The 23,858-nt window shown below is 43.9% G+C and overlaps 1 protein-coding gene and 1 long non-coding RNA gene across 5 annotated transcripts in view; one reads left to right on the top strand and one right to left on the bottom strand.

Moving 5' to 3' along the window:
- LOC147839782 (uncharacterized) overlaps positions 1–23,858 on the bottom strand; it is a 58,486-nt gene that overhangs the window by 8,539 nt on the left and 26,089 nt on the right. The window lies entirely within an intron of this gene.
- On the top strand, positions 9,534–13,243 carry LOC100007225 (extracellular calcium-sensing receptor-like). Of its 4 annotated transcripts, none has more exons than XM_087293666.1 (6): positions 9,534–9,767; positions 9,916–10,204; positions 10,274–11,026; positions 11,143–11,370; positions 11,933–12,056; positions 12,211–13,243. In XM_087293666.1, exons 1-6 carry the CDS (start codon positions 9,562–9,564, stop codon positions 13,113–13,115), a joined length of 2,505 nt encoding a protein of 834 aa, XP_087149792.1. In that variant the 5' UTR covers positions 9,534–9,561; the 3' UTR covers positions 13,116–13,243. The 4 variants fall into 4 exon arrangements, with proteins under 4 accessions (XP_087149792.1, XP_087149794.1, XP_087149795.1 ...); XM_087293668.1 differs by having other exon boundaries at positions 10,042–10,204; positions 12,211–13,233; XM_087293669.1 differs by having other exon boundaries at positions 10,042–10,201; positions 12,211–13,156.

Here is a 23,858-nt window from a genome sequence, read left to right on the forward strand (position 1 = left end):
ACAGAAAGAAATTAGTTTATTATCAACGTTAAGGAGAAATGGCTAATTCCCTTTAAACCCAGGTGAGCAAACATGTACATGTTCTACCCCATTAAAGGCTTCTTTCTCATTATGTAGTTAATAACAAAAGATATAATACGTGTTTTTGGCAGTGAGACGTAGTTTGGACGACGTTGTCGGCGATTCTTCCTATAGTAAAGTCATGCAGTGTGAAACCCCCTGTCACCGATCCATCTTGCAGTGTAAACAAAGCAGCGACGAAACGCTAGCCCAGATAGTCATGCAGTGTGAAAACATCTGTGACAAGACTACTGTGAAAATCATGCAGTCTGAACTCGGCATAAGTGTTCGGATGAGAAAAAGCAGGAGAAGAGGATGATCGCACACGCATAAGACAGGATATTACCGCTCACGAGGGCTTTGTGCTGCACACACAGGTGATGTGATGCACACTGCCATGTGTTTAAAAAGAGCTTGTGGGCTGCCAATTTCTCATGCGCAGAAATGTTGTCCTCTTGTGGAAGCAAACTAGAAAAGGAAAAAGTAAACATAATAGGTTTGCACATGATGTGGAAAATTTAGATGGAGCGCAGGAAGTGATTTTTGTATTGAGAAATCACAATCAGAACATTAAAAAAATTTTAAATCAGCTAATAAAGAGATATGATATACACTGCAAAAATGGATGTGTCAAAAAACAACACACATGGTTGTTTTGCTAGTATTCTGACACATGTTGAATAGATTTTTTACCTTTTTAACACATTAATGTGTAATCCGTATTTAGTGCCTCTCTATAGATCTACACAGCACATGTGTAATGTCCTGGGGGAGGGCAATTTGTATTTGAGATAGAGAAATACATCACATTTTATATAAATAACACATGAAAATCCCTAAAATACATTTTAAATAAAAAATAAAATTGTTATATAATTATAACATAATATAATTTAGACAAAATTAGACAAATGTATTTTATTGTTTTGGCAGTATAATATAATAAGTTCTGACTATACAAAATTTAAATTAATAGCGGATGCTTTTTTTCGCCCAATCACGTCATTTTTCGCCATTTTAAATTGCATCAGCCACCGTTGTCACGCTCTTTTCGCTCTGGCTGCCTTAAGAAGAACCATGATGTTGGCTGACACCGAGCTGCGGGTAAGTAAAATGTTAATTTTCTGATTATTTCACTTAATTCTCAAGTTAAAAACCCTTAAAGTATCAAGTTCTCCATCATCTGAGTATGTAGTACTGCAACAAATCTACCTTCGTTTTAGGATTTGATATGAAATGACGGCGAACACTGACAGGAATTACCAGTTAACATTAAGTTACGCGCTCGAAAAAAAGACTAATAAGTTATCAACAGGCTGGACCAGACAACATGACGAAAAATGTGTACACTAATGTGGAAGCTGTCGCACTTTATTTGTGCAGTCATTTGAGGTGTTATAGCTCGAGTTTTTATGGCGGTTTTCTTGTATATAAAATTCACTTTAATGTGAATGAAACCCGCCCCCTCTTGGCAATTTGTTCCCGCTTTCCAAATAGTGACCAAGACATCAAAAATAAACTTTGTTCAGTCAAAAAACGGTCGCTATAGATATAGAGTGACGTGATTCTGTTCAATACAGCATGAGCAGTTAAAGGCTGCGCAGAGCGTAACGTTAAGTCACCTGACATTAAGCGAGTTTTCATATTGCACATATTGCGTCTTTTCCGCGCGCAAGTTTATTTTTTCCAATGGAGACAGCTCGTAGAGCCGACCTCAACACAGTATACATTATCTCACGCTGTAGTGGTGAGAGTTTAAGGCTTTCAGTGCAATGTAAACAAAAGATACATTAGACGAATTATTATGAATTCTTATGATTATGTATGTAAGAACATGCATAATAACAACAGTTCATTTAAATTCTTAGCTAATATATAGCTTAAATTTACATTAGACAAATGATATTTTATTTATTCTTAATTTTATTAATTTATTCGTTGTTTAACATATAACCATATTTCCATCTTTAAGGGGTTCAAATTGAAGGCAAAGGAGGAGGATTCGTAAGTGACATTCCTAATGTCTCCTAAAATGTTCTGGGGGAAAACAGAAACTTTACAGAAAGGTTCATTAGTTAAGTTATTTAATACATTTACTAACAATGATCACTACATTTGTTATATCTACTAATAATCATTGTTAACAAAAAATCAACTGTTCGTTGTTAGTTTGTTTGTTAGCCCAGCACCATTAAAATGTAGAAAAAGAAGGTTTTTTTTTTTTAAAGTTAACTTTCTTTAATAAATATGTATTACATGCTATACATTTACTTTTTAGATAATGCAGATTACTTGTTAACATATGGAACCTTACTGTAAAGTGCTACAGAACGTTTGAGGTTACAGAAGTAACCCTTCGTTCCCCGAGGAGGGGAACGGAAGTGCTACAAGTGGATTTGATGTTAAAATCCATGTATGGGAGGTTTCGGTTCAGAAGCAGCTTGTCTGAAAGAGTATTGAACGGGCCAATAAAAACAATGAATTGGCAGCGTAAGCTTGCGCAGGTGTGCCTCATTGCCAATTATCCCAGTATATAAGCACAACTGGCGCCAGCAAACGCCATCCTTTTAAGCTGAAGAGACTTTTAAACAGCTAAGGGACAGTCATTATGGCGACAGAGTATAGCACTTCCGTTCCCCTCCTCGGGGAACGAAGGGTTACATCTGTACCCTCGAACGTTCCCCTTCGGTTGGGGAACTCCAGTGCTATAAGTGGATTTGATGTTAAAATCCACGTATGGGAGACTATGGAAAACGCCATAATGACTGCACCTTACCAATGCCTCCCATGAGAGGGCAGTCAAGCAAGCGTGATGTACCCAAATCATGGAAGGCGCAGTCCTCCAACGTGCCCTTGGCCCTAACTTATACCCACTTCAAAAGAAGTTTTACGAAATAGGTATATTTTTTTGGGAGTCGCTAGCGTCTAGATAATTCTAGGAAATACGACAGTACGTTGGGAAACGTGCAATCCCAGTAGGGAGGACGCTGCGAAGACCATCCGCACCGAATAAGGGAGACAAAATGGAAATACATATGGACTAGCCCTAAGAAGGGGGAGTGCGCATAAGAAGGTGGTTAGCGGATAGGGAAGGCACGGGTCCACCCAAGAGGGGGGACTGAACCGTGGCGGAAAAGCATATGAGATCGCCTGAGGGGATCGCACATAGCCGGCACCTATACCCTAAAACGCGGGCTGACCAGCGGGCAGACCTAACGTAGTGGGCCAGCAAGTGACTCCTCCACTGAGTCAGTGCTGGGGGCCTCAGAGCAATCTGTACGACTCACCAAACGGGGAACTTTACTGACAGAGAGGAAGGTGCACATCTCTCCGTGTTAAGGAAAAAGGGCACCGCAAGCGTATTACAACACCCCACCGAGTTGTGTCCTCAATCACAAAGGGTTACCTAACACCCTTAAGGAAACCGGCTCCACTCGCAGATTGTAAAACCTTGCAAATTAGTTGGGTGTTGCTCTACAGATGTCTGTTAAAGAGGCGCCGCATGCACGCACACAAGAGGATGCAACTACCGGGGGACGCGGCTGACCTCAAATAAGCACAAGAAATGGCCTCCACAATCCAGTGGGATAATCTTTGTTTGGTCAGGGCACTTCCCTGCTGCCGACCACCATAACAGACAAAGAGCTGCTCAGATGATCGAAAGTACTGAGTACGGTCCACATAAATGCGCAGAGCACGAACTGGAGGTTAGGAAAGGGCTGGGTCTGCCTCCTCCGGGGGCAGTGCTTGAAGGGTTACTACCTGGTCTCTAAAGGGAGTGGTAGGAACCTTGGGCACATAACCCAGGCGGGGTCTCAGGATAACGTGAGAAAAATCTGGCCTGAATTCCAGGCACGAGTCACTGACCAAAAATGCCTCCAGGTCCCTGACCCTCTTAATGGAGGCCAACACGACCAGCAGAGCTGTCTTCAGGGACAGAAATCTTAAGGAAACTGAATCGAGTGGCTCGAAGGGATCTGAATGCAAGCTAGTGAGAACGAGGGCGAGATCCCAAGAGGGCATGAGAGGGTGGCGAGTTGGATTAATTCGCATAGTGCCTCTGAGGAACCGGATGATGAGGTTATGCTTTCCCACGGTGCCGCCAGCTACCGTGTTGTGATAAGCGGAGATGGCGGCAACGTAAACCTTGAGAGTGGAGAGTGACAGCCTGCTCTCCAGCTTCTCTTGAAGGAAAGAGAGCACAACACTGATCTGGCAAGTTCGGGGGTCTTCTCTGCGAGAGACACACTATTCAGTGAAAAGACTCCACTTCAGGGCGTAGGGGGCTCTAGCCTGAGTGATGGTATCAACCACCGCAGACGGTAGATTACCTAAGTCTTCCTTGCGTCTAGGGACCACCGGGGCGAGGGTGCCAGATGGTGCCCTGTCCCTGAGAAAGTAGGTCCTCTCTCAAAGGGATCTGCCAGGGGAGGGCCATCGCGAGGAGGGAGAGCTCTGATATTCAGGTCCGGTTGGGCCAGAGGGGCGCAATTAGCAGAACCTGCTCCTCGTCCTCCCTGACCTTGCACAATAGGTGCGCGAGCAGGCTCACTGGGGGAAACGCATACTTGCGTGTGCCCTGAGGCCAGCTGTGGGCCAGTGCGTTCGTGCCAAGAGTGCCCTCGGTCAGGGAAAAGAACAACTGGCAATGAGCGTTCTCGGGAGAGGCAAACAGATTGATCTGGGCCTCCCCGAATCACACCCATATCAGCTGGACAGACTTGGGGTGGAGTCTTCATTCTCCAGAGTGAATTGCTGCCGTGAGAGCGCATCAGCTGCACGGTTTAGCATACCTGGGATGTGAATGGCGCGCAGCGATTTCAGCCGCGGGTGACTCCGGAGGAGCAGACGGCGGGCGAGCTGAGACATGCGACGAGAGCGCGTACCCCCCATGCGGTTAATATACGCTGCCGCCGCCGTACTGTCCATCCTGACCAGCACGTGTTGCTGCTCCAACAACGGAAAAAATCGGTGGAGAGCGAGGAACATTGCCAACAGCTCTAGGCGATTGATATGCCAATGCAGCTGGGCACCTTTCCACAGGCCCGCAGCTGCATGCCCGCGACACACGGCTCCCCAGCCCGTGTTGGAAGCGTCTATTGAAACAACAACATGACCGGACGCCTGTCCCGGAGGCACACCGGCCTGCAGGAACGAGGGGTCATTCCAGGGGCTGAGGGTGCGGCGACACAGCACAGTAACCGAAACTCGGTGTGTGCCCGCATGCCATGTGCGTCTTGGAACTCAATCCAGAAGCCAGTGCTGAAGTGGTCTCATATGGAGCAATCCGAGTGGCGTGACAGCCGCAGCGGATGCCATATGCCCCAGGAGGCTCTATAAGTATTTCAGTGGGACCACTATTTTGCTGTCGAGCTTCCTCAGACACTTCAACAACAGGCGAGAGCGATCTTCGGAGAGGCGCGCTACCATGGTGACCGAGTCCAGCTCCATCCCGAGAAAAGAGATCCTCTGCACCGGGGCGAGTTTGCTCTTTTCTCAGTTGACCTGCAACCCCAATAGGCGAAGATGCCGGAGCACCTCGTATCTATGCATAGCCACTTGCTCCCGCGAGTGGGCTAAAATCAGCCATTCGTTGAGATAATTGAGTATGCGGATACCCGCAAGCCAAAGGGGCGCTAAGGAACCTCCTTAGCTCGACCTTCGAACGCAACCGCAGAAACTGGCGGTGACGCGGAGCGGGTGTGCTGATCTGGGAAGCGCGAGGGTCCCGCGGAAGAGCTGGAGAGCGATTCGCTCTGGCGAATGGAGACATGAAAATACGCGTCCTTCAGGTCTATAGCTGCAAACCAATCCTGAGGACGAACGCATCGGAGGATGCGCTTCTGCGTAAGCATTCTGAACGGCAGCTTGTGAAGACAGCGGTTCAAAACGCGCAGATCTAGGATTGGCCATGACCCACCGCTCTTTTTGGGTACGATGAATTACGGGCTGTAGAACCCGCTCTCCATCTCGGCTGGAGTAACTGGCTCGATTGCATCCTTCGCCAGGAGGGCAGCAATCCCCTCTCGCATGACAGGGGGTTGATCCTGGTGAAATACACGCCCGTGAACTTGGGGGGCCGTTTCGCAAACTGAATCGCGTAGCCTAGTCCGATTATGCGTATGAGCCACCGCGAGGGGCTGGCCGAGCCCTCGCTAATGGCGTCATTGCAACAACCGCTGACGTACCAGAGGTGAGGCAGCACGAAGCGGGTGTGCTGATCCGGGAAGCGCGAGGGTCCCACGGAAGAGCTGGAGGAGAGCGATTTGCTCTGGCTCCGCACCCTGCCCTCGGAGAGGGGGCTTGAGGGCTGGGGGAGGAAACTGTCCCAGCGCTCGTGAGCCACTGGCGGAGCACACCGAACCTGCGAGCTAGAGAGCACAGTGTCTCAGACTAGCAGATTTCGGGGCTGTCACGTCCAGGGAAGTGGAAAAGTGCCCTTTCATTTCATGGCAGTAAAAAGGGCCGTTGGAAATGGGGCCCCGCCCTCCAGCGGGGAAAGAGCAAGTTCCCTCTTCTCCAGATGATCTGTCCCAGGGACGCTTTGCGGTCCATTGCCGGACTTAGCGGCGTTCTGGGCAGGGGGCTGCCTGCTTCCGAGGTGCTTGATACGCCCGCTTCCCCAGAGGCGGGGGCGGTGCAGCTCTCGTAGGCGGGTGCCTTCGGCGAGGAGCAGATATGGATGGTACGGCGGGCAGAGCGGGCTTACGGTCCCGCCGAAGGTGACATCACCCATCAGACTGCTCTCTCACCTCCCTGAATTCCTGGGTGAATTCGCAGACGTGTCGCCGACCAGCTTGGGATATGGGGAGTCAAGAAAGCGGACTTTGTCGACTTCATGCATATCAGCCAAGTTTTAGTCAGGGGTGGCGCTCCCGGACCACTAGTGTGGACATTGTCCTCCCCAACGCACACGCAGCGGACTTAGTAGTCCAAAGAGCTTAGTCGGCTGCAGTGCGAAGCTCATAAGCCTAGGTTGGACCCACCCTCCTTCAGCTCGGCCAGACGTGCTACGCTTGGTAGCACTGGTAGGTAGCTATTGCATGCAAGGCGGAAGCAGCCTGGCCCACAGCTTTGTAAGCTCTAGCTCCGAGGGAGCAGAAAACTTTGGATGGGAGACGAGGCGGACCCCGCCAAGAAGAGGCACCGCGTGGATTAACCGCCATTGCGCACTCAACCTGAGGAATCGCCACATACCCCCTGGCCGCTCCACCGTCAAGAGTGGTGAGGGTGGAGGGACACGCAGCACGAGCAGAAAAAACTGCCCTTCAAGTCCGCGTGAGCCTACTGTGCACCTTCGGGAAGAAGGGAACATCCCTCTAGTCGGTCCGGCTGGGGAGCTGGGGGATAAACCATCTCCAACCCACGGCCGAAGCAGCCCGGGAAAGCACAGCTAACATGTCCGTTTCAGGATCCGTTTTGACAGCGCTCACCTGCCCGAAGGGGGCGAGCGGGTCTGGATCATCATCGCACAATGAAAGCCCACCCTCCGATGCCGCGGTGGATGTCTTGTCTCTGGTGTCATTGAGCATAAGGGCTACCATTTGTTAGACGGATCGCTTCCCCCGCCAGAAGCTTAAATGGAGCGCTTGGAGGAGCGAGAGGTCCGCGGGCCCGTGGGCGACGAATTTTCTCTCGTTGAACCCTCAGATCTGCCCGAGTGCCCGCTGCAGAGCAGGGGACAACTGGGGTGGTTTGCCCTTTTGCAAAGGCTAACCACGATCTTTACTGCGCAACAGTCATGGCATCGCAAAGACGACATGAACTGCCTGCGAGCAGCGCATTAACATGCTGGAGCATGTAACGCAGTTCCCGTGCCCATCATCCGAGGACAGAAACCCACAGCATCCAGAAACGCACAGTCAGAAAGCCGTCCTGAAATGGACGTGCTGCACGACTTTTGCTCTCTTTTTAAAGTTGCACCTTTATACACACCGCTCTGGAGGAACGGTCCAAAGAATCGCAAGGGAGAAAACCCAGCTTGACTGTCTGCCGCTGCGTTGAACAATCTCTGGACCAGGAGAATGCTCTCGTTCGCTCGGTATCGCGGGATCACAGCTGGAGGAACCCTCATCGACTCGATCAGAAAGTCTCTAAAGCGAAAAGGATGGCGTTTGCTGGCAAGCTAACGCTGCCAATTCATTGTTTTCATTGGCCCGTTCAATACTCTTTCAGACAAGTAGTGTGCAAACCGAGTGCAATAGTTAGCACTAACAGTTACAACCAAACTATTACCTCATGTTGGATTTTGTGACCGGAATAACACACGCGGCTTTCTGACGCTACCTGCCGTGAGTATCTAAGTTTCTGGGAAATGCTGAGTTTTTTTTTCTCTCATTCGCCGTGCGGTATCAAACATTGCATGAAAAATACACGCTTAGAGCAGCGCCTCACGTTTGTCGGGAGGGACATTAATGAATACCCTGAATGAAAGAGCCAAATGAAAGTCACCCATTTAGTAATTTGCCAAATAATTTGACTAAAGATGTCCATGTAAACACAGTCACTTTGTCCCCTGTGTGTGTATTTTGACTCTAAAACTCGGCGCACCCAAATAGACACTCCCACACCATGCCTCTTTTCTTCCTCCAACACTCCCCCCTAAACAAAGCTGGACAAGTCCACTTTTCTGACTTTTTCCAAAGTAGAGGTGTGAAAACACCCTGCTGAAACGAGGAGGTTTCATGGCCTTTTCAAAGAACTCTATGGTTCTCTGCTGCCTTCTTGTCCTGGCACTGGATAAGGTGTTAAATATGATGATGATGTCGGAAAAAATAACATATAATAAATAATAATTAAATAATTAAAATAATTAAATAATTAAAAAAATATATCAAATAAATATTTTTTTTACAAAATTAAATAGCGTATAATCTTGACACAGCGAGAAAGCACCCACCCACCTCTGTAATACACTGAACATGTTACTGTAGTAACATCATCATCATATTTAACACCTTATCCAGTGCCAGGACAAGAAGGCAGCAGAGAACCATAGAGTTATCCAAAAATTACACATTTCTAGTAATTACTGCAATTTGTAAGAAGTTCAATCTAAATAAAAATTATAATTAAAACACTGGTTTTGAATTGTGAATAGAAGGTGTACATGAAAGTGCAAACATGTATGGCTGATGTGTGAGAACCAGTCAGGTTTCCTTCTGTGTGTCAGAGAACTAAGTGGGTTTATGCATTTAAAAAGCATAAATTAAATCTGCTTGTAAAGCACTTAAACCAGTTCAGAGTTCAGATGGATTATTTGTTTGACAGTGACAGTTTTTTTTTTTAAATAAAATAACATAACTGCTATTTGCTAAATAAGCATAAACTAAGTACACACCCTCTCAGCAATTTTATATTTTACTACATACTGTAAATTAACTTGACTTTGTGGCCTGCCCTATGATGTCAGAATCACTCATCCATACTCATTATGGTTATAAAAGTTGTCATATTGTATTAAGTCAGGTGCATTTGGCTCCATTAAACAGAATTGTTTCAATGTCTGTCTTTCTATACACTGTGCTTATCTTTATATTTTATACAAAGGCAGAGAATCCTCTTTGTCAAATGATGGGAAATCCTAAATTTCCGCTGCTATCTAAGGATGGAGATGTAAATATCGGAGCAATTTTTTCAGTCCACAGCACAGAGATATTAACTTCATTTACATATACACAAAAACCCCAGCTTCTATCATGTTCAAGGTTTGTTAGTGTGCAAGCTATTTCAAATCTATACAGTAGAAATGAAATTAGTATAATGCACTATTGATATGTTTTAGAAATAATCACATGTAAAAGAATGCAAATAGTCTATGGAAATGTCTATTGATGTTTTGACACATTTTTACAGTGTGAGTTTAAGAGATTTTCGAATGGTTCAGACCATGATTTATGCCATTGAGGAGATTAATAGAAGTTTAGGTTTGTTACCAAATATTACAGTTGGCTACCAAATTTATGATGCATGTGGTTCCAGACTGTCTGCTATGAGTGCAACTATGGCATTGATGAATGGTCCAGAATTTACATGGAGAGACAGATGCACTGGGCAGTCTCCTATACATGCTATAATAGGAGAAACAGAGTCTTCTGCTACAGTGATTCTTTCCAGAACTACTGGACCTTTTAAAATTCCGGTGGTAAGCTAATAAGTATTTATGTTTTTATGTTGCTATATTTTTTATTTATTCATTTTTTTTCCTTACCAGATAAGTCCCTCAGCCACGTGTGAATGTCTCAGCAATAGGAAAGAATACCCCTCTTTCTTTCGAACTATTGCTAGTGATTACCACCAGAGCAGAGCACTTGCATACATAGTCAAGCATTTTGGGTGGTCTTGGGTGGGAGCTGTGAACACGGATAATGACTATGGAAACAATGGAATGACAACCTTTCTCAATACAGCTCAGGAGGAAGGAATTTGTGTGGAGTACTCTGTAAAATTTTACCGAACAGAACCAGAAAAACTCCAAAAAGTTGTTGAGACAATAAAGAAAGGAACCGCCAAAGTCATTGTTGCATTTCTTACCAGTTCTGAAATGTACAATCTACTTGAACAACTTAGTATTCAGAACATTACAGGTCTCCAAATGATTGGAGTCGAGGGATGGATAACTGCAAAGAGTTTAATTACGCCAAACAGTTTTCATGTGCTTGGAGGGTCGCTGGGATTTGCTGTGAGAAAAACTGCTATTGAAGGATTTGCAGATTATGTCATAAAATCATTCTGGGAAACAGCTTTTCCATGCACAATGACAATTGGGAATTCTTCCCAATATTCTTTAAGTTGTGGTATATATCAGGATCTACTGTTGCTAAAGAACTACAATGAAGATGTACCTGAACAAAGATATTCAACCAATGTCTACAAAGCAGTATATGCTGTAGCTCATTCACTACACAGTCTACTCAAATGCAAAGAAGACGGCTGTAAAAAAGGTCTTGCAATACAACCACAGCAGGTAAATGGATAGACAGATTTATATTACTAATAAGTCAATGAATACATAAGCAGTAAGGTGGAGAAGAGAACGAGGATATCCAGATAAAAAGTTTTAAGATGTTTATTCTTTAATAGGTTGTTGGGGCTCTGAAAAAGATTAATTTCACACTTAAACTGGGAGATATTGTGTCATTTGACAGCACTGGTGCCACAGTAGCCCAATATGAAGTTGTGAACTGGCAGAAGGATGCAAATGAATCAATTAAGTTTAAACCAATTGGGTACTATGATGCCTCACTGCCTCCTCACCAGCGATTTGTGCTTCACACTGAAAACATAATCTGGGCTGGAGGACAACTGGATGTAAATGACAGTAATATGTTTGCAATTTAATAAAAAAAAATCCAAATTATTTAAACTACCCAGATCTAAAGGCATAAAGGATACCAGATTAGAATAATGTGATACATTGAAAAATACACAAATCTGTAACTGTTATATACACAAGCTTTTAACTGGTGTCCAGGGACCCCGAACCTGCAATGGAGCACAGGGCATACTTGCAAGAAAAAAGTTTTAAATTACAATTCACTTTATGTATACTTAATTATTATATAACAATGCAAAGCATTGTTTAAAATATTTATTTGTTTGTTTTATGATTTTTCTCAAAAAATAAATCAACAAAAAACATCTTAAAGAGTAAAAGCCTATGCAAGCCTATGACCTATAACATGTACAGTATATGGTCAAAAGTAACCGTCGACCCCAGTACAGATAGAGTTTTTAAAAAAGGAAAGCACTGTTAACTGAATAGTTGCTTATTTGCATCATTTAAAGATTCTGAGATCAAAATCTATTTAAGCACTTTTTTTCTATGGAATTAGTATGAATAACTAAGAAAACAATGTATTTTTCTATGTAGAGGCCCAGGTCTGTGTGCAGCGAGAGCTGTCCTCCAGGCTCTAGGAAGGCTGCTCAGAAAGGGAGGCCTGTCTGCTGTTATGACTGTATCCCATGTGCAGAAGGAGAAATAAGTAATCAGACAGGTAATCTTCAGCATATCTCACAGATTCAAAGAAAATTGTTATTTTTAGTTTTTTTCTTTTATACGTTCCAGTTCTGGATGGAGTAGATTCCAAGCAGAGGAGTTAAATAAAATCCTTTTATCGCTAACAGTAACGATCATTACTTTTTTTCCAGATTCAAATAACTGCAAACAATGTCCAGGGGAATATTGGTCTAATGCTGAGAAAAATAAATGTGTTTTAAAGGATGTAGAATTTCTGTCTTTCACAGAAATTATGGGTATAGTTCTAGTCATCTTCTCACTGTTTGGTGCAGTATTAACTGCGCTAATGGCCATCCTGTTTTACCGTAAGAAAGACACTCCAATAATAAAGGCCAACAACTCAGAGCTGAGCTTCCTGTTGCTCTTCTCATTGATTCTATGTTTTCTGTGTTCTCTTACTTTCATTGGTCGCCCCACTGAGTGGTCCTGTATGTTGCGTCACACTGCATTTGGAATCACTTTTGTCCTGTGTATATCCTGTGTTCTGGGGAAAACAATAGTGGTGTTAATGGCCTTCAAAGCTGCACTTCCAGGAAATAATATCATGAAGTGGTTTGGTCCTGTACAACAACGACTAAGTGTATTTGCTTTGACACTTATACAGGTTCTTATATGTGTGCTGTGGCTAACAATGTCACCCCCATTTCCCCACAAAAATTTAAAATATTATCAAGAAAAGATTGTTCTTGAGTGCAATTTGGGTTCTAATATAGGTTTCTGGGCTGTGCTTGGTTATATTGGCCTACTTGCTGTCTTGTGTTTTATTCTTGCTTTTCTGGCTCGCAAACTGCCTGATAACTTCAATGAAGCCAAATTTATAACATTCAGTATGCTCATATTCTGTGCAGTATGGATCACATTTATTCCAGCTTATGTCAGTCCTCCTGGGAAATTTACTGTAGCTGTGGAGATATTTGCCATATTAGCCTCAAGTTTTGGTTTACTATTCTGCATTTTTGTACCTAAATGTTACATAATCCTGTGTAAACCTGAAAAAAACACAAAGCAACATCTGATGGGAAAGGTTTTGATGTAAACTATATTCAGAAATTAAAAAAGATAGTTATATCAACATTACAATGTTTTGTTTACATTAGTTTACGCAGATAATTTAAAAGCCTTGAAACATTTACAAATAAACTGAATTAAAGGGGACCTACGATGCAAAATCTTTTCGAAGCGGTCATATTGGAGTGATATAAACACAAGTCTCTTTTGTATTCCCTGATTTTAAAATAGGATTCAGATCCCAGTGATTTTGAAGCCCAATGTGATGTAGGAATGCGGCTTTCTGTGCCGACCAAATTTATTGACAGGTGTGTGTTAACATGTCTCCATAGCACTTTGTATAAACATGTCCACAGAACAGGATTAGCAAAGAAACTGGTATTAAAAGATCTGTTCCAGCTCTTTGTGATTAGCTGCACCTTCAGAATTAGTTTTATAATTTTAAAATATTTTTAATTTAAAAAAAGACAGTAATAAAAAATAAACTGTAAAATTGCTATGTAACTCATAACTGCTGGAATAGTAGTACTACATAATATCACTACAACTAATATACGAGTATGTTTCAATCATACAACATTCCCAGTCTGTGGATGTTAAATTAGGTTTATTTGTACAGTAGTATAATGGATAGCCATACAGCAGTGTATATTAACTTTTATCTTGTTGTTATGCAGAATGAAAAACCCCACCAAACACTAGATGCTGTGCTTACGTGCAGATCATGTATATTTTGCGTTGGTCTGTCCGAGACCATATCTGCACGGTTCGACATGCAAATCCGGTCGACACACTGATGCCATGAATTCAATGTTCAAACTGACCTATTTTGGACGTATACGGTTATTTAAAAAAAATTTAAATATTAGACGCATTATTGTGTTTGAGTGAAAGTCAGATTTACTTATTTAAGCCAGTGCAAGGTCTAGTGCAGAATACATTTCGTTGAGGCAAAAAAATATATAATTATATACAGTTGAAGTCAGAATTATTAGCCCCCCTGTAAATTTTTTCCCCATTTTGTTTTTAACGGAGATAAGATTTTTTCAACGCATTTCTAAACAATAGTTTTAATAAGTAATTTCTATTAAATGATTTATTTTATTTTTGCCATGATGACAGTAAATAATTTTTTACTAGATATTTTTCAAGACACTTCTATACAGCTTTAAGTGACATTTAAAGGCTAAACTAGATTAATTAAGTTAACTAGGCAGGTTAGGGTAATTAGGCAAGTTATTGTAAAACAATGGTTTGTTTTGTACACTAACGAGGAAAAAAAGCTAAAAGGGGCTAATAATTTTGACCTTAAAATGGATTTTGAAAAATTAAAAACTGCTTTTATTCTAGCCGAAATAAAACAAATAAGACTTTCTCCAGACGAAAAAATATTATCAGACATACCGTGAAAATTTCCTTGCTCTGTTAAACATCATTTGGGACATAAAAATAAAATTTCAAGTGGGGCTAATAATTCTGACTTCAACTATATATTTATATATATATATATATATATATATATATATATATATATATATATATATATATATATATATATATATATATATATAAAACGCGATAAACAGCATTCTTTGACTTTTGGATTTTGTTATTGGAAATCACTGTTCAGATGTACCTTAATCTATGTGTGAATTGCTGCCATTAATAACATTTAAGAAAGTACATTTTAGGCCTACTACATCTGCCAGACCAGTTTCTTTACAAAGTGCGATATAACAGTAATAGAATGTTCAGGATGCTGCACAAGCTCAGGATTCTCTGGGAGGAGAGTCGCCGCTGGTGAAGTGCTCCATGTTTGCTCATAGATTTAGCGATAGAAGATGAAGCCTTCAACTAAACGAAAACGTCCTTTCTAAACATTTATTTATGCGGTTGCACCTGTTATTTATAGCCTACAACCTCACATTAATTCTTGTTGTAAATTTTATATAAGGGAACATAAAGGGCACACGTTGTTTTGAAGAAAAATAAACGGTTCTGATTTTTCACAACAACCAATAAATGATCTATTATTATCATTATTATTACACTGAAATAATTCATCTAATGTGTTGGGGCGAGGCAAGCTTATGTGGCAGACACGGTGCAACAGAGATAAGAATTGTGACACTGCGGCCTGGCCCGTGCTGATCATACAGGTTTGGATTTCAGCAGCGGTGTGAAGGAGCCACCGTTCACTCTTTCTATAACAAGCTACAAGTCGTTTATCTAACTAACTTAATCTAACTTATCAAACAAAACATTGATTTACTAGCTTATTTTAATGGTATTACTGTAGTAGAATATAGCCTAGGTGGATATAGTGTTTTGCAAAAAAAAATAAAAAATTATGTTATGTTGTGTACATTCTGACCAAATCTAACTTAGAATCTCATTATTATTAATCTTTGTATATATTATTCCATATATTTATGATGTATAGTTTTTTCACCAATTAAAGATGTTTGACAATGTTAAGATAAATGTTGCATTTTGGCTTGGTTTTTAACTTATTTATGAACTATTTATGAACATAAAATTAAATAAAAAATATCCTGGGTTCAAAAATAATGTGTTTCTGGCCTTTACTGAGCTCAAGTAATAGTATAATTTACAAAAATTGTGATATAATAATAATATAAAAAAAAAAAAAACATTTTTCAAAATGGATATATCTCGTTTTGCAACATATATATATATATATAATGCAATTTGTGTTTTTTGCAAACTCTTCATTGGAATGTATTAAAAAAAGTAAAAACTAAAATAAAGATCAAAATAGTCAAAGTATTAAAACGCTTACTCAGATTACAGCAGCAGCAGATCAAATGAAAAACTAACAAATATATTGCCAACCCCTAAAAGGTTTTTAGTTTACTAGCCAAACTTGCAGCTTATGCTTACTAATGCAGTGGATGCACTTCCAGCTGCAACCCATCTTTGGGAAAAGGGGTGATCTAAGCTTTGTCATCTAGATCTGACTCCATGTCATTGATTGAAGAAATAAACTACACACCTAACCATTTTTATATTTTAAAACAAATTAAACCTCCAAAAAAAAAGACGAAAATGACAATTGCTTAAATTACAAAAAAAAAAAAAAAACCTGATAAAAATAACTGAATCAAGTAAAAAAATAAAAAATTACACTATACTATTTATTATTAACTCTACACATATATAACCAACCTTGTATGTTGTTGCAAAAGAAAATGATTCACTGAATAAATATTCACATATTTTAAAGCATTATTCAAAACAATAGTCTGATTAAAAAAAATAAAAAAACAATTTTTGCAACACAACATTTTCCAACTTGCACACAATGCTGTCAAGATATTGCTGTTTGTAATGTACAGATTGCACAGCCAAAGAAATCAGACAAATGAACATGACCTATTTTAATGGTGCTTATAGAAAATATAGAGAATAGATTTATAATATGTATTCATGACCACCATTTTAAACAAAACAATTGCTTACGGTAAACGGATTGTATTTACTATTCTGAATATAATAAATGGTGATGCACTGGCACAGTAGGTAGTACTGTTGCCTCACAGAAAGAGGGTGGCTGGTACGAACCTCGGCTGGGTCAGTTGGCGTTTCTGTGTGGAGTTTGCATGTTCTCCCTGCCGTGCTATGTTTTCCCCTACAGGTCAAAGACATGCAATACAGGTAAATTGGGTAAGCTAAAATGTCCGTAGTGAATGAGTGTGTGTGGATGTTTCCCAGAGCTGGGTTGCAGCTGGAAGAGCATCCGCTGCGTAAAAGACATGCTGGATAAGTTGGCAGTTCATTCCGCTGTAGCGACCCAGGAATAATAAAGGGACTAAGCCGAAAAGAAAATGAATGAATGAATGAAAACAATAAATTGCTATCCAAATAGTTTTTAATGTAACAATTATAGTAATTATATGTATACCTTTTACAGTTTCTGTTTTCATAGTTTCAAAATAGAGTATTAAAATCTAAAAGATTTTAGCAAAACTTATATATTAATTGGGATTATTGTGCTCCATTCTCTGATGCTCTTCTCAAGATAAGAGCACATAGTCTCAAGTCCACATGTAACTGTTGAGGCATTAGACAGGAAAAACCTTAAACTTTAGCTTGGTTATTTGATGCCTTTTCTATGCCCCTTTCAAGTTCAAATAAAAAGTCAAGACAAAAAAATTAAGAGATTCAATTAAAATCATCTTATTTACTCTAGATATAAATGCTGTTGTAGATATAGTTTTGACATGGTTACACCTCAATTGCACTCATCATGTCAATTGTTTTAAGACTTTTGTAGTAAAGATGTTGCCAGCTTTAATTTTACTTTAGTTGGCATCATAATTATTATATGTTACAGTCACATTCTAAAATGACTTGACATTAAATACTTACTGGAAATGGTGTTGTAACCTGCCATAATGATACATAAAATAAAAAAAAAATTATCTAATTACTGTACATTTTAAAATGTGAAATGACCTGACATGTGGCTAAGTATGCTGACCCATACCAATACATCATTTGTTCTCTGCATTTAACCCTTTCAAGTGCACACAGCAGTGAACATACTAACCACACACCTGGAGCAGGTGAAAAAAAATGTAAGTATAAATTTAACTGCATTAACCCAAAGTGACACTTACAGTAGTACTAAAATATTCTCAGCATATCAACTACAAAATCAGTGTGCAAAAAGAGAGCATTTGAAGAACATGATGCAAGTATACTTTTATATAATGTATTTTAATTCACTTTTTGGTTACTATTATTAAGTTAATCTTGAGTACTTTTTAAGATAAACTTAGGTCTGCCAAGTGTGCTCAAAATGTGCTGTGCCAGATGAAAAATTACTTTAAAGTGTATTAATATTGTTGTAATTTATTAGTGTTGATGTTGTTGTTAATTCTTTATGCAAAGTTGGCTATTTATTTGATTTTTTCGGATCTGATAAAAATTTCATTATTACCTCATAAACTGTTAATAGTATATGTATTTGATCACTTTTAAAGAATACATTGTTAAAGAATATCCTAGATTTCTTTTATATTTGTAATTGTGCGATTGAGTTCAAGTGTTTTTGAATGACACTTTTCACAAAAAACTGGAGCAAAGTAAAGCCACACGTAAAATTCTGTGTGATGCACAGGGGCAATTTTGAGTCAAAAATGCAGCTGTGTGAGGGGTCAGCTTTCACAGTCTAATCGTCAAAATAAAGAGAATACATCCTTTAACAAATTTTCCTTGGGAAAGAGAACTTCGGATAACGATGATTTTAAAATCAGAAAGGACATAGGACTGACCTCTCAGGTAACAAAATTGCATTTATTTACAAACATTACTGTTGATATTACAGTTTTTTACAATGGCTATGATACAGTATAATACATTTACCACTTTGATAAACTCTTAACGCACCAAAACACCTAAAACACACAATTGGCAAAATGTTCGAGGTTACAGAAGTAACCCTTCGTTCCCCGAGGAGGGAAACGGAAGTGCCATAGAGTGGATTAATTGAATCCACGAATGGGAGGATTCGGTTCAGAAGCCGCTTGTCTGAAAGAGTATTGAACGGGCCAATGAATGCAATGAATTGGCAGCGTAAGCTTGCACAGGTGTACTTCATTGCCAATTATCCCAGCATATAAGCACACCTGGAGCGAGCAAACGCCATCCTTTTAAGCTGAAGAGACTTTCAAACAGCTAAGGGACAGTCATTATGGCGACGGAGTATGGCACTTCCGTTCCCCTCCTCGGGGAACGAAGGGTTACTTCTGTAACCTCGAACGTTCCCCTTCGGTTGGGGAACTTCAGTGCCAGAGAGTGGATCAATTGAATCTACGAATGGGAGAATTATGGAAAGCGCCATAATGACTGCACCTTACCAACGCCCCCGATGAGGGGATAGTCAAGCAAGCGTGACGCACCCACATCATGGGAGGCGCGGTCATTCAATGTGTCCCTGGCCCTAATTTATCCTACTTCAACAGAAGTCTTACGGATGATCTAAAATTCTGAGTACGGTCCACATAAATACGCAGAGCGCGTACTGGACAAAGTAAAGAAAGGGCTGGGTCTGCCTCCTCCGGGGGCAGCGATTGCAGGTTCACTACCTGATCTCTAAAGGGGGTGGTAGGAACCTTGGGCACATAACCCGGGCGGGGTCTCAGGATGACGTGAGAGTAATCCGGCCCGAATTCCAGGCACGAGTCACTGACCGAAAATGCCTCCAGGTCCCCGACCCTCATGATGGAGGCCAACGCAACCAGCAGAGCTGTCTTCAGGGACAGAAATCTTAGAGATACTGATTCGAGAGGCTCAAAGGGATCGGATCGCAACTCGTGAGAACGAGGGCGAGATCCCAAGAGGGCATGAGAGGGGGGCGAGATGGATTAATTCGCCCAGCACCCCTAAGGAACCGGATGATGAGGTTATGCTTTCCCACGGGGCCGCCAGCTACCGCGCTATGATAAGCGGAGATGGCGGCCACGTAAACCTTGAGAGTGGAGGGCGACAGCCTGCTGTCCAACTTCTCTTGAAGGAAAGAGAGCACAACACTAATCTGGCAGTTTCGGGGGTCTTCTCTGCGAGAGACGCACCATCAGTGAATAGACTCCACTTCAGGGCGTAGGTGCGCCTCGTGGAGGGGGCTCTAGCCTGAGTGATGGTATTAACCACCGCAGTCGGTAGGTTACCTAAGTCTTCCTCGCGTCTAAGGACCACACGTGGAGGTTCCAAAGATCGGGGCGAGGGTGCCAGATGGTGCCCTGTTCCTGAGAGAGTAGGTCCTCTCTCAAAGGGATCCGCCAGGGGAGGGCCGTCGCGAGGAGTGAGAGCTCTGATATCCAGGTCCAGTTGGGCCAAAGGGGCGCAACTAGCAGAACCTGTTACTCGTCCTCCCTGACCTTGCACAGTAACTGCGCGAGCAGGCTCACTGGGGGAAACGCATACTTGCGCATGCCCCGAGGCCAGCTGTGGGCCAGTGCATCCGTGCCGAGAGAGCCCTCCGAGAGAGCCCCAATGCAACTGGGCACCCTTCCCCGGGTCCGCAGCCGCATGCCCGCGACACACGGCCCCCCAACCCGTGTTGGAAGCATCTGTTGAAACAACAACATGGCTGGACGCCTGTCCTAGAGGCACACCTGCCTGTAGGAACGAGGGGTCGTTCCAAGAGCTGAGGGCGCAGCGACAAAGCGCAGTAACAGAGACCCGGTGTGTGCCCACGTGCCATGTGCGTCTTGGGACCCGATCGTGAAGCCAGTGCTGAAGTGGTCTCATATGGAGCAATCCGAGCGGCGTGACGGCGGCTGCGGATGCCATATGCCCCAGGAGCCTCTGAAAGAACTTCAGTGGGACCACTAGTTTGCTGTCGAGCTCCCTCAGACAGTTCAGCAACAGGCGAGCGCGTTCCTCGGAGAGGTGCGCTACCATGTTGATCGAGTCCAGCTCCTTCCCGAGAAAAGAGATCCTCTGCACGGGGGCGAGTTCGCTCTTTTCTCCGTTGACCTGAAGCCCCAGTAGGCGGAGATGCCGAAGCACCTTGTCCCTGTGCACAATCAATTGCTCCCGCGAGTGGGCTAAAATCAGCCAGTCGTCGAGATAATTGAGTATGCGGATGCCCGCGAGCCGAAGGGGCGCTAAGGCACCCTCCGCGAGTTTGGTGAAGACCCGCGGAGACAGAGAGAGCCCGAAGGGGAGGACCTTGTACTGCCACGCTCGACCCTCGAACGCAAACCGCAGAAACTGACGGTGGCGAGGAAGAGTGGAGACATGGAAATACGCGTCCATCAGGTCTAATGCTGCAGACCAACCCAGAGGACGAACGCACCGGAGGATGCGCTTCTGCGTGAGCATTCTGAACGGCAGCTTGTGCAGACAGCGGTTCAAAACGCGCAGATCTAGGATTGGCCGTGACCCACCGCTCTTTTTGGGCACGATGAAGTGTGGGCTGTAAAACCCGTTCTCCATCTCGGCTGGAGGGAGCGGCTCGATTGCATCCTTCGCCAGGAGGAGAGCAATCTCCTCTCACAAGACAGGGGCGGACAGGGGGCTGACCCTGGTGAATACACACCTGTGACTTGGGGGGCCGTTTCGCAAACTGAATCGCATAGCCGAGTCTGATTGTGCGTATGAGCCACCGCGAAGAGCCGGCCCGCGCTAACCAGGCAGGCAGAGCTCTCGCTAATGGACTCATCGATACAATCGCTGACGTACCAGCAGTGGGGCAGCGCGGAGTGGGTGTGCTGATCCAGGAAGTGCGCGGGTCCCACGGAAAAGCTGGAGGTGAGATATTTGCTCTCACTCCGCACCCGAGCTCCGGAGGGGAGGCTCGAGGGGTGGGAGAAAGGAGACCGTCCTCCCAGCGCTCGTGAGCCACTGGCGAAACGCACCGAATCTGCAAGCTAGGAAGCATAGCGTCCCAGACTGGCAGATGTCGGGCTGTCACATCCGGGGAAGTGAAAAAGTGCCCTTTCATAATGTTTTCATGGCAGTAAAACGTGCCATTGGAAATAGGGCCCCGCCCTCCAGCGGGGAAAGAGCAAGTTCCCTCTTCTCCAGATGGCCTGTCCCAGGGACGCTTCGCGGTACGTTGCCAGACTTAGCAGCGTTCTGGGCAGGGGGGCTGCCTGCTTCCGAGGTACCCGACGCGCTCGCTTCGCCAGAGGCGTGTGCGGGGGCGGAGCAGCTCTCGTAGGCGGGCGCCTTCGGCGAGGAGCAGGTATGAATGGCACGGCGGGCAGAGCGGGCTACGGACCGCCGATAAGACATCACCCATCAACTGCTCTCTTACCGCCTTGAATTCCTGGGTAAATTCACAGACGGTGTTGCCGAACATGGCTTGGGATATGGGGAAAGTCAAGAAAGCAGACTTTGTCGACTTCGCGCATATCAGCCAGGGGTGGCGCTCCTGGATCACTAATGTGGACATCGTCCTCCCCAACGCACACGCAGCGGACTCAGTAGTCCGAAGAGCTAAGTCGGCGGCGGTGCGAAGCTCGTAAGCCTGGGTTGGACCCACCCTCGTGCAGCTCCGCCAGCGCCTGCGCTAGGTAGCGCTGGTAGGTGGCTATCGCATGCAAGGCGGAAGCAGCCTGGCCCGCTGCTATGTAAGCTCTAGCTCCGAGGGAGGCAGATAACTTACAGGCTTTGGATGGGAGACGAGGCGGACCCCGCCAAGAAGAGGCGCCGCTCGGATTGACCGCCATCGCACACTCAACCTGAGGATTCGCCACATACCCCCTGACTGTTCCACCGTCGAGGGTGGAGGGACACGCAGCACGAGCAGAAAAAAGTGCTTTTCAAGACCGCGTGAGCCTCCTGTGCACCTCCGGGAAGAAGGGAACGCCCCTCTAGTCGGTCCGGCCGCGGAGCTTGGGGATAAACCATCTCCCATCCACGGCCGAAGCAGCCTGGGAAAGCACGGCTAACATGTCCGTTTCAGGATCCGTAGTGACAGCGCTCACCAGCCCGAAGGGGGCGAGCGGGTCTGGATCATCATCGGACAATGAAAGCCCACCCTCCGATGCCGCGGTGGACGTCTGGTCTTCGGTGTCATCGGGCGTAAGGGCTACCATCTGTTAGACGGATCGCTTCCCCCGCCCGAAGCTTGGATGGAGCGCTTAGAGGAGCGGGAGGTCCGCGGGCCCGTGGGCGACGGATTATCTTTCGCTGAAACCCTCAGATCTGCCCGAGTGCCCGCCGCAGAGCAGGGGACAACTGGGGTGGTTCGCCCTTTTGCAAAGGCTAGCCTCGATCTTTACTGCACAACAGTCATGGCATCGCAATGACGACATGAACTGCCCGCGAGCAGTGAATTAACATGCTGGACCCCCCAGACATGTAACGCAGTGCCCGTGCCCATCATCCGAGGACAGGAAACCACCGCATCCAGAAACGCACAGTCAGAGCGCCGTCCTGAAAAGGACGTGCTGCACGACTGTGTTGCTCTTTCTGTGAAGTTTGCAACTTTATACGCACCGCTCTGGAGGACCGGACCCAAAGAACGCCAGGCAAGGGAGAACCCCAGCTCGACCGTCTGCCGCTGCATGTACACACTCTGGACCGGGAGAATGCTCTCGTTTGCTCAGAATCGCTGGTCACAGCAGGAGGAACCCTCATCGACTCGATCAGAAAGTCTCTGAAGCGAAAAGGATGGCGTTTGCTCGCTCCAGGTGTGCTTATATGCTGGGATAATTGGCAATGAAGTACAGCTGTGCAAGCTTACGCTGCCAATTCATTGCATTCATTGGACCATTCAATACTCTTTCAGACAAGCGGCTTTTGAACCGAATCCTCCCATTCGTGGATTCAATTAATCCACTCTGTGGCACTGAAGTTCCCTAACTGAAAGGGAACAGTTAATTTCATGCTCCAAATCACACATTGTAAACTCGACCTCTAAACTTCTTTTCAAAATACATCTAACACAATACACCATGTCTAACAAAACACTGCAAACACGTTTCTAAATGAACTAATTATTCAAAACACTAACACATGTTCTCTTCCAACAGAAACGTTTAATCAATCAGAATACACTGACAATAAAAACACTATAATCAGCTAAAATTACAGAAACTGCATTAGTTTATGTGTCAGCTCTGCCCTTATATTTGAAGACTCTACGTTTTCGTTTTGTTGGGTTCAGTAAATGCATGCATTTTCTTTCACTACAAAAATGCAATACAAAAATGAAGAATAAAATTGCTTCATAAAATTTACAGTTTATGTAAAATAATAATAATAATACAGACACAGAATTGCTGCAGTA

Source organism: Danio rerio, chromosome 18 (assembly GCF_052040795.2).
Source record: "Danio rerio strain M-AB ecotype USA chromosome 18, GRCz13ab, whole genome shotgun sequence".
In the NCBI taxonomy this organism is placed as follows: Eukaryota; Metazoa; Chordata; class Actinopteri; order Cypriniformes; family Danionidae; genus Danio; species Danio rerio.